The sequence below is a fragment of the Cyprinus carpio genome, chromosome B2, assembly GCF_018340385.1.
Source record: "Cyprinus carpio isolate SPL01 chromosome B2, ASM1834038v1, whole genome shotgun sequence".
Classification (NCBI taxonomy): domain Eukaryota; kingdom Metazoa; phylum Chordata; class Actinopteri; order Cypriniformes; family Cyprinidae; genus Cyprinus; species Cyprinus carpio.
Window position 1 is genome coordinate 31,745,001 of NC_056598.1, and position 11,544 is coordinate 31,756,544.

The following is an 11,544-nucleotide window of genomic DNA, read 5'->3' on the forward strand; positions in this document are numbered from 1 at the left end:
TCCATACAATGGTGAGGCAGTGTCGTGGCATTAAAATTAAAAATTAGAATTTACTTTAAAACTATTTTGTTGGTAATTTTCTTTACCAGTAGAAATAGCTAGCAAGTTTCACAAATAATTACAAAGAAATGGCGAGCAAAATTTGGATTGGATTTTTTTATTGCAATATGTACTCTAAAATAATTATTTTACTTTATTTTAGAATCTTTTTTACAGCACATGAAGAACATCCCAACCTTCCAGCTGAAAACACATTACAAAGATACAAGATGTGCTTTCCATCCAACATCAGTCCAGATCTCCATCCCTCTGAGAACTGATCAGAGTCTCTGCTGAGAATGTGCTCCTGTGATCTGAGATTGAGCAGTTCTGCAGAAGAAGAGAGAGAAAGAGCAGTGATCAGAATCACTCCGACTCTTAATGGAGCTAACAATACTGACTGAAGGGCATGAAAACTTATGCAAGCATTTTTTTTTTACCGTTGCAATGAATATTGTAAATGAAAATTGTAGAAATTTGTAAAATTATTTCCACTGTAGTTTAGTATGATAAAATAAATCAAGTGTGTGATTGCATGTTAAATGCAGCATATGCTGCGGCTACACGTACTGAAAACAGCCCTTTCATCACTATTTAAAATAATTTTCTAAATAAAATAATTGTCTCTTTTCTTTAATCTTTTCCTGTCTAGCTTGTACTTATGTGAACGATGCTTGAAACTTGGTATTAGGAGCGCTTCCAGTGTCTATTTGCCTCTTTAAGATGAATCGCTTGATGTATACCCAATCTGCTAAATGAATAAATCTAATCTAAATCTACAGATCTCAGAGCTTTATATCAGCAGTGTCTTCCAGCATCGGACAGCACATATAGACATGACACAAGCATTTAAACGGAGTGTCAGTAAAGCGCTTCTGATGGGCCTCGATGTAATGCTGTGGAAGAGCAGACTGACCCTGCGGTGGACGACTGACCCCAGAGCCAAGGGTTCGATTACACGCCAAACACAGGCTCTCAGGAGATCCCACACACGCTATTAATATCTGCTCGCCTGAAGATCGGGTTTCTGTGACTTTGAACAAACAAGACCGAGCTCTGCGAGAGTCAAGGGAAATTAATAACACAGCATTACTGTTAAATAACATACACATTCCACATTATATTTTTGTAGATAAAGGCTAGAGATTTTTAAATACGATAGAATTGGACTGGATCAAGGTAATGATGGAAATGATTGAAACGCTGCATGTGTGTAAATGTGACACGATTCTGTCAGAAAACAGAGCAGGATACAAACACGATTCAGCCGCAGACATTAAATGCTCATGCAACAGCTGTCAAATTACTTCAGTTTCAACAGAACACGTCCAAACAACACTAACCTCTGATCCTGTGAGCTTCCAGAGGAACCACAATCAGCTCTGAAGCTGTGCCTGAGAGAGAAATGTCTTATTTAATATTTCATCCCCAAATCACTGCTTTAAAGCTCTTCAATTCTGGCCAAAATTAGAAAAGAATGCCTTCTTACTGTGATGCAGTAATGAAGATCCTCCTGTTAGACACAATACTACAACATTTAAAATAAAGAAAGCACAACAAATGCTAACATTATACTTTACAAATGTTATTACGATTGAACGAATATTCTCTGTATATGTTTGCTGTGGTTTCTGAAATATAGGAGGGATTGACTAATGAACTACAACAACAACAGAAATAATTCTTAAATTACATCTTTACACAGTTTCTTGGTTTTGGGGTGAAATATGACCTGCCCATGATTAATGACACAAATGTACATAACAGCATTAACTGAAGACCTCCACCAGAAACTCAGATGATCAGATTTGTTCTAATCAGAAATTAAGATACACACTACAAAAAGAAGACACAGATAGTCAGTGCAGCTATTTAAAGCAAGCTCGTTAGATTCTGAAGAACTTGTATAACGACTGTGAAGCGCTGGATGATGCACATCTGCTGCGATCGTCCCGACCTGAAAGCCCAGTCAACGGCTCTTTACGGACCCCCAGCGATGGACTCAGATCTACGTCAGACGCTCCTGAGACCAACAAACACAGACAGACAGACAGACCGGGACGGGACACTCGAGTTTATTCAGGCATCACCATACACATTTTTGTCTTGTAGTAAATTGTCTTAAATTAACTAAATCACTTGTAGTTTCTGAGAGACGTCTCTGGTTTTGAGGTTAACATTTCCAAAGTGCTTTCACAGGGTGGCATTTACAACAACAGACCGGACAACAGAGAAATAAATCACTTCAGCAATGAAACCTGACCGAGAATAAAAACTTACAGGCATTAGAATAAACTTACAACACACAGGAAGCTTTTCACGTAACCCTGCGTAGGAAAAGAAAACACAAATCAACCTGGGTTGCCAAATCTGTCACTCCAAATCCACCGCTGTTAATAAACTGCATAGATAACAACGAAACGTCAGCAAGTCAAAAATAGCTGTTCTCATACAGGGGGGGGGTAAAGTGCCAAGATCTATACATTACAGTCCATCCCCACAGGAAGGAAATTGAGTAAAAACACATTAAAAATCACAGCCGCAGACATTCAAAGCTGTTAGAAAAGATAGCATTGGCACCACGGTCTTCAGTGTCCTTCAGGATCATCACGGAGAACAAACACTGGCTGAGAGACGCTCAGAGTCTGACAGAAAACACTTGCATTAATGCTCTGATCATGAGCAGTCTGTGATGCCCTGAAACTAACCCGTCAGTCAAAGACGAGAACAGAGAGGTTTCCTGGAAGACCCCCAGCGGCCCTCGGGAGCGTCACTGACCGGTGGATTATTGCTGGGTCAGTGCAGCTCGATGAAGGCCTCCATCTCCTCTGAGATCAGCCCTCTGTAGGGCAGTCTGTGTCTCTCGACGGCGCGGGCCGCCAGACACTGCAGCGTGACGTAGCTGAGCGGGTGGAGCGCGTGCCGCCCGCTGCTCTGCTCGTCCAGGAGCTCGTAGGCCGTCTTGCGCTGGGCGTTCGTGGCGTCGAAGTGCGCTCCGGCCCGGATCAGCGCCGCCATGATCTCCGGACAGCCGTTAGCGGCGGCGACGTGCAGCGGCGTGTTGTTCTCGCAGTCGCGTGAGTCCACGTCAGCGCCGCACTCCAGCAGCAGACGCGCCACGGACAGAGACGGGAACCGCCCCACCGGGTAACGGCCCACCGTCGTGGTGTCCTTGTCCACAGCCATGTGCAGCGGTGTGTAGCCGCTCCTGGCCCGCGGGCTGAGCTTCAGCAGCCGGTACACGGTCCGCCGCTTCTGGTGCTCCTGCTCCGGGGCACACTCCAGCTTCTCCAGCAGGAACAGCAGGTGCAGGATGATGGACAGCGCTTTGGTGAACTGCGGCGTCTCCGGAGGACTGTCCCGCTGCGCCACGGCCCGCTCCACCTCACGCACGCTCTTCCCCAGAACACCCATCAGGTCCTGGGAACACCAGCAGACACGTCACCAACATCACCTCAAACCTTCCTTATAAAGGTGATTTAGCAGGGTGTTTATGAAGGGGTTTGATCATGGTTCTAGGTTTATTTTTGATTCACAAAATAAAAAGGATGGTAAAGAACCTTCAGATTCACAAAATAATAATGATGGTTGTTTTTGTGTTCTGAGACATGGTTTTTGTGTGGCTTATCGCTTTTAAGCGCCTTTATTTGAGAGTGTTATATACAGTTGAAGTCAAAAGTTTAAGTTTACAATGTGAATATTGTAAAATGTAAAAATATTTTAGATGCATGTTATTGTTTATTTAGTACTGACCTGAATAAGACATTTCACATAAAAAACTTGTACAGTCCACAGGAGAAAATAATAGTTTATTTAGTACTGACCTGAATAAGACATTTCACATAAAAAACTTGTACAGTCCACAAGAGGAAATAATAGTTTAATTTGCGGTGTGTGTTTAGTGATAGTTGTTCATGAGTCCCTTGTTTGTCCAGGGCCTGTATTCACAAAACACCTTGAGGCTAAAAGTAGCTCATAACTCTCTGATTTAGGAGAAAATCTTACTAATAATGAGCGTCAGTCCTAAATTGAGGACCATAAGTATTTGCTCTAAGAGTGTTTGAGAACTAAAACTAGCTCCTAAATCTGTGAACGGTCAGGAGCAGTGAAATCAGATCACAAACTATCCTGAAACAGCTGAACGCAAACATTGTACAAACATCTGACGATCAGCTTTTAAACAGCGATCACCTTTGGTTTCGGAGGTTCTCCCTGAGCTGAAGACTTCTCTCTGTTCCTCAGTACAGGTTTAGGTTTAAGAGAAAACTCATTAATACAGGCCCAGGAGTGTTAAACTGCCTGATTTCTGCAGAAAAATCCTTCAGGTCCCATTCTTTTGTTTTCCAGAATTTTTGAGTTTTGTAACCCTTTCCAACAATGACGGTATGATTCTGAGATCCGTCTTTTCACACTGAGCACGACTGAGGGACTCATGTGCAGCTCTCACAGAAGATTCAGACGCTCACTGATGCTGCAGAAGAAGAAACCATGCATTAATAATAGTTGAATTTATAAAAAACAAAAAAAATTACAAAATATCTCCTAATGCCTAAATATCTTTTCTTTTCCTTTTTTCTATTTAGTACTGCCCTTCAGTAAATATCTTTTCTTTTCCTTGAAGACACAAAATAAGTTACATTTACACTGATCTTCAAATTCAAAAAGTTTAAGAGTTTTCACCCCCAGCTCTTAAAGCACTGTAATCATTTATTTAGATGTTTGGTTTGGGTGTATTCACAGCAGGAAAGAATGTTGGTCCGGACCAAATACAGATTTGAGTTTTTTTTTTTTTTGTTGTTTGTTTGGTATGGTATGCTTATGTGTGTGTTTGTGTCTGTGTGTGTGTGTGTGCATGTTATTCTGGTGGTTTTTCAGGTGTGCCAAACCAGTGTGTCTGTGACACACTCCTGCTGGACATTTCAATCTGGCAGCACTGGTCTATCTGGACAAGGCAAGCGGTCACTGTACCTGGAAGGTGACCCGAGCGACCCGGCCCTTGGCTCGGTCCTGCAGCACGAAGGAGAAGAGCTCGGCGAAGGACAGGAAGCTGCTGGCCGTCATGGGGCTGAGCGGGTCCAGGTTGCTCTGCTGCATGTCCAGAGCGTACTTCCACAGACGGATGCAGCGCTCGAAGTCGCCCGAGTCGGCGTAGACGGCCCCGCGGTAGCGGATGTAGTAGGACGTGTCCGGGTGCGAGGGCCCGAGGATGCGCTCTCGGATCAGCAGCGCCTGCATGCGCATCTCGTCGGGGTCAGTGACCAGCGCCTCCAGCTCCTCGGCCGTACACACCTCGCGGGCGCAGTCGTACGCTGGCACCGGTGGCCCGGCCGGTTTGCTCAGGCTCTTCTCGCCCTGCCGCAGCTCCATGGCTCTCCTCCAGTAGCGCACGCCTCCCAGCAGGTCTCGCTTCTTGTCCACGAAGGTGGCCCCCAGCAGCTCCAGCGCGTCGATGCGGGGCTCTCGGGCGGCGCGCGGCTGGTGCAGCAGGTACTCCACGATGTTGGTGTGTCCGGTGACGCTGGCGGCGAGGAGCGGGGTCATGCCGTATCCGTCCCGCTCCATCCTCGCGCCGCCCTTCAGCAGCATCTTCATGATCTCCAGGCTGCCGGACTCGGCGCAGTCGTGCAGAGCGGTGTTGCCCTTCACGCTCCGCCGGTTGACGTCGGCCCCGCGCTCCAGCAGGAACCGGGCGATCTCCTTGTGGCCCTTGTAGCAGGAGATCATCAGGCAGGTGTGACCGTGCCGGTTGGCCACCTCCATGTCCGCGCGATGCTCCACCAGGTAGCGCACGATCTCCAGGTGTCCGTCGAAGCAGGCGGCCCGCAGCGGGGTGGAGTTGGTGAGGGTGGTGCTGTTGACGGAGGCCCCGTGCTTCAGGAGCGTCTTCACCACCGGCAGGTGCCCCGCGGCGGAGGCCGCCCACAGCGGCGGAGCGCCTTCTATCGTCTCTCCGTCGAAGCTGACGGCGCCCCCGAGCTCCACGCCGGCCTTGCAGTGCTCCAGCAGGTACTCCACCACCTCCAGGTGTCCGTAGCGCGAGGCGATGAGCAGCGGCGTGCCTCCCTGCGTCTTCTCCTCCGCCAGCGCCTCCAGCTCCTCCGGACTTTTGTTGCTCAGCAACTTCTGGATGAGTTTCAGTTTCCCGTCTCTCGCCGCGTTAAACACCGCGGTGCTGATATCCATCGCGTGACCGCGGGGCGTCTTCAGGTGTCCGTTAAAGCGCGTCTGTGTTCGTGGGAAGCGCGCGTCGCTTCTTATTCAGTGAGGAGCGATCCTCGCTCTGTGTTATACTGCCATTTTGAGGCTCTTGTCGAAATGGCGTCGATGTTGTTTGACAGCTCTGTTTATTACCAGCGGCGCGCGGAACGCTGGGTAATGGAGTCCGTGAGCCCTGTCAGCGCACAGCGCGAGCCGCGCGAAGAACTACATTAACCGCCGGGCAAACTCGTCGCGCGAAGGCTTGTGGTAAATGTAGTGCATGAACATAGCGCTTGCTCGAGTGAGCCGGCGTTGCGGCGGCTTCACTGAACTACATTGCCCGTCATGCATTGCGCGAAACTCGTGATGTAAACACGGAATGTATGAACAACTCATCTGGCATGTGTGAAGTCACTGTGATATTTTACTGTACCATGAGCGTATTTATATGCGTATGAGACATATTTAAATGTTTTTCGAAATATGTCTGTTTTGAATTTACTAGTGTCACACACACAACTGAGTAAAGTGCTTGTGGTTTAATGGTTGGACATGTAGACCTGCTGTCACTGAAACGAATTAATGTAACTATATTCATGTTATTTACTTTTCTTTTAATTAATTTAACATATAAGAAATTCATGTTAAAACCATGATTCAAAGATGTTTTCATGAACCTGCTTAATTAGACACTGGAGCCTTTAATGATTCAATGAAAATACAAACACTTATTACAGCCATTAACTCACTACAACTTAATATTCAGAACAGCTCAGGAACTCCTTAAATATGATCCATTTATTACAAAGAAAACCACAGTGCCTTTATAGTGCAGTTATTATAAAATGACACACACACACACACGCACACACACACTCTGGTGTTGCAGTGCCCTGTGCTGAGAGGCAGACTGGGTTTTGTTGTTGGCCTTTTGTTCAGTTTCACAACAAAATCACTAGTCTTCCACACAGCAGCAGCGCAGGGCAGGAACATCTGGGTTCAGTCGTCAGCTCCTCGATTGTCTGCAGGACAGAAATCAACAATCAACTCAGTGATAAATACACTAATGAGCAGTCACTGACAGTGAAATGATTTTACACACACGCATCATGAACGGTGTGTTGCTGTAAAATGTTATTGTTACAAAATATAGACATCTCTCACTATTATAACACGTAATATTGCTGTGGATAGGATGTTTAGGAGTTATTCATGGTATATTGAAAGTAATTTGTTACTGCTTTTAAATTTCTTTTTTAATTTTTTTGTTGTGTATAGAATGTTTAGGAGTTATTCATGGTATAAAATTCATAGAATGCTTATTATTGCATTCGATTGTTCACAGTGTAAACGGAAGTTACTATCATAATTTGCGCAGGAAAAAGGTGGATTAAGGAGAAAGAGAAATCAATATCAAGTTGGGGATGTGCACAAAATAACCAGAGCAGTGGGTTAATTTAATGTTTTAATTTTAAATACCCCCTCCTTGCTTCACTTTATTTATGGTCTATGTTACCAATTTCAGTACTGTTGTTACTGTTTGTAAATGTTAATCATCATGCCAGTAAAGCTGTGTCTGATTGTGGAGATGAGAAGAGGAGCGTCTGTCAGTAAATGAGCAGAAAAACAATCATGCAATCAGAATTTCCCCGTGATTCCCTCAAAGAGCGAGTCCAGGGATGATTTCTTCCATGAATATGTGATGATGAGACTGTCATATGAACAGCATTATATCAGCCACATCTGATGCTGCTTGTGTTTCAGAGTCGTTTCCACGCAACAGTGCTCCGAGAGAGAGAGAGAGAGAGAGAGAGAGAGAGAGAGAGATGGACAGCAGGGGACTGTGGGGGATGGTCTCCATCTCTGTCCAGCGCTCTTACACCGGCTCTCAGTGAATGCTGGATATTACTGTATAAAGAGCTATTCCCATCACTCTGATCCCTGACTGTAAGCAGCCGTGTGAGTGTGAACTGTGCTGTTCTTCTTCAGCTTGAGCCTCACTGTCCATCAACATCTGTGCGGCTCATTTCCAGGTTTCCCTGCTGCTTTCTAAGCTACTCTGAATGCTCACGCTTCTTTATGTCTAACTGAATCGGTGATGCATAAACACTAAATCAATCAAACACACACAAAGACTGTAAAATAGACGGTTTTGTGGGAAAACGTAAGTGATGTTTGCAGAACTCACCAACAAAATACCTTCGTGCTGTGGTTGGTTGCTACACTGCAAAAAAGCATCTTCTTACTTATGTTTGTCTTGTTTTCTAGTACAAATATCTAAACATTCTTGAATCAAAATGCATTTACTTGACAGGTGAAATGATTTAAGATTTTATGTCTTGTTTTCTAAAAAAAAAAAAAAGGATCAAAATTTTGTTAGTTTTTGCTTAAGACGAGCAGAAATATCTGACAATGGGGTAAGAGAAATAATATTGTTTAGCCTTTGAATTAAGATTACTCTTCTTACCCTATTGGCAGATATTTTTATTAATTTAAAGCAAAAACTAACAAAATTTTGATCCTTTTTTTTTTAGAAAACAAGACATAAAATCTTAAATCATTTCACCTGTCAAGTAAATGCATTTTGATTCAAGAATGTTTAGATATTTGTACTAGATTCTCAGTGTCTGCTGGTTAGATATTTGTACTAGATTCTCAGTGTCTGCTGGTCAGGTTCCTCATTCATTGTGCATCTTGCAACTTTAATCTGTGATAGATTTCATTTCACCTGACTTCTAATCTGTTGCATCATTATGTAAAGAAAGGAAGCAGCATGCAATGATAGTTGGTGATTGAGACGAGGGTTGGGGTTAATGTCAGCACCTGTTGCACCGAGAGTTGGGCTGATAGAGCACTTTCCGAATCATGACAGAAAAAAAAACGAGTAGGGATAGCCAAGTATGGTGACCCATACCTGACATGCTCTAATCCAGCGCACACACACACACCGATTACACCAATAAATCCGGGGAGCAGTTGGGGGATGATAAAGGACACACTCAGTCGGATTACCGAAGCTCAGCACCTTAGGGTTAGGAGTCAAACTCTCTTCCACAAAAAGAAGCGAACTTACTCCGAATCACAGCCGTGCAACAAGTGCACTGACTCCGAATCACAGCCACATAACAGAAGTGCACTGACTCCGAATCACGTGTGCTGAAAAGAAGAAGCGCTGTGTCTGGGTATAAGAGTATCGCAACAGAAGCGCAATGAGTTTGATGTCTTTGAATCGCAGCATAGCAGGAGGGAAGTGAGTAGTGACTTCAAATCTGAGCTGCGTATCGCACTGACTTTGAATCACAGCCTCGCAACACTGGCACAGCCTGGCTCCAAATCACAGCCTCGCAACAGTAGCACACTTAAGGCTGATTAATACTTCTGCGTCAGACCTACGCCATAGGCTATGCGTCACTTTTAATTTATACTTCTGCATTGTTGTCTGCGTCAACATGCAGTTCACGTGCAAACCACTAGAATGCACTGTCCACGGGCATGTTGCTGGTGTTACCTGCAGTACCACGACAAAAGCCGAAGAAGAAGCGGCTCGTCGGAGAAGCATTATAGTCGTGACATCGGCAAATAAATATCAAATCATTAAATCATTATTTAAAACTACAAAAGGAGACAACAACGGTACAGGAGAAGATATGGCATTCTTTTCATCTCTACAAGGACTTGTACCACGGCAGATCAACATTGTTTGTAGCGGACAACTACTGATGTATAATGCTATGTAGTATAATAAATGAAAAGACATTTGTTCTTTGCTTTGTTTTATTTTATATAAGAGGGTGTAACATTAAAATATATAATAGTGCACATACACACACACACAAAACTCAAGCACATACGGAGAAATGGATTGTAGCAGACCAATTACAGCGCTTGCTGTCCATGTAGAATTGACACGCTCTTAGATTTTTGGAGAGGTGCACATCAGCCTACGGCGTGGGCTACACGTGCTATGCACAACCTACGACGTAGCTACGGTGTAGGTTTGACGCAGAAGCACACTGACTCCGAATCACACCCACGCAACAGAAGCGCACTTACTCCGAGTCACAGCCGCACGACAGAACAGAAGTGAACTGACTCCAAATCGCAGCTGACGCAGAAGCACACTTACTACGGATGCAGAAGTGGCTATGTGTCTCTGAATCACAGCCGTGCAACAGAAGCGAACTGACTCTGAATCACAGCCGAGTGAACTGACTCTGAATCACAGCCGTGCAACAGAAGCGAACTGACTCTGAATCACAGCCGTGCAACAGAAGCGCACTTACTCCGAATCACAGCCCCGCAACAGAACAGAAGCGAACAGACTCCGAATCACAGCCTCGCAACAGAACAGAAGCGAACAGACTCCGAATCACAGCCTCGCAAAAGAAGCGCTCTTACTCCGAATCGCAGCCTCGCAACAGAAATGAACTGACTCTTCATCACAGCCGTGCAACAGAAATGAACTTACTCTGAATTACAGCCTCGCAACAGAAGTGAACTGATTCTGAATCACAGCCGTGCGACAGAACAGAAGGAAACTAACTCTGAATCACAGCCTCACAACAGAAGCGAACTGACTCCGAATCGCAGCCTCGCAACAGAAGCGAACTGACTCTGAATCACAGCCGCGCAACAGAAATGAACTAACTCTGAATCACAGCCGCGCAACAGAAATGAACTGACTCTGAATCACAGCCGCACAACAGAAGTGAACTTACTCCGAATCACAGCCATGCAACAGAAGTGAACTGGCTCTGAATCACAGCCGTACGACAGAACAGAAGCACACTGACTCCGAATCACAGCTGCGCAACAGAAGTGAACTGATTCTGAATCACAGCCGTGCGACAGAAGTGAACTGACTCTGAATCACAGCCTCACAACAGAAGTGCACTGACTCTGAATCACAGCCGCGCAACAGAAGTGACCTGATTCTGAATCACAGCCTCACAACAGAAGCGAACTGACTCCGAATCAAAGTCTGGCAACAGAAGCACACTGGCTCTGAATCACAGCTGCGCAACAGAAGTGAACTGATTCTGAATCACAGCCGTGAGACAGAAGTGAACTGACTCTGAATCACAGCCTCACAACAGAAGCGAACTGACTCCGAATCACAGCCGTGCAACAGAAGCGAACTGACTGTGAATCACAGCTGTGCGACAGAACAGAAGCACACTGACTGAATGGAGTTTGCTGGAGAGCATCATGGACAGTGTTGGGCTAGTTACTCGAAGAATTCAATATATTACTCATTATTAGTTACTGCTTTCAAAAGTAATATTGTTACTTTACTTATTATTTTCT

At 45.0% G+C, this 11,544-nt stretch overlaps 1 protein-coding gene across 1 annotated transcript; it reads right to left on the reverse strand.

Moving 5' to 3' along the window:
- Positions 1–2,098: 2,098 nt before the first annotated feature.
- On the reverse strand, positions 2,099–6,737 carry LOC109076748 (protein fem-1 homolog A-like). The gene is made up of 2 exons (XM_042719138.1): positions 5,008–6,737; positions 2,099–3,459 (listed from the first exon to the last, which is right to left on the reverse strand). The coding sequence occupies exons 1-2, from the start codon at positions 6,220–6,222 to the stop codon at positions 2,836–2,838; spliced, it is 1,839 nt and encodes a 612-aa protein (XP_042575072.1). The 5' UTR covers positions 6,223–6,737; the 3' UTR covers positions 2,099–2,835.
- Positions 6,738–11,544: the final 4,807 nt, after the last annotated feature.

Excerpts from the sequence above, each read along its gene's own strand:
- LOC109076748 (XM_042719138.1), bottom strand. The coding sequence starts at position 6,222 with ATGGATATCAGCACCGCGGTGTTTAACGCGGCGAGAGACGGGAAACTG. Across the intron at positions 3,460-5,007 it reads TCGCTCGGGTCACCTTCCAG|GACCTGATGGGTGTTCTGGG; the intron begins GTACAGTGACCG and ends TGGTGTTCCCAG.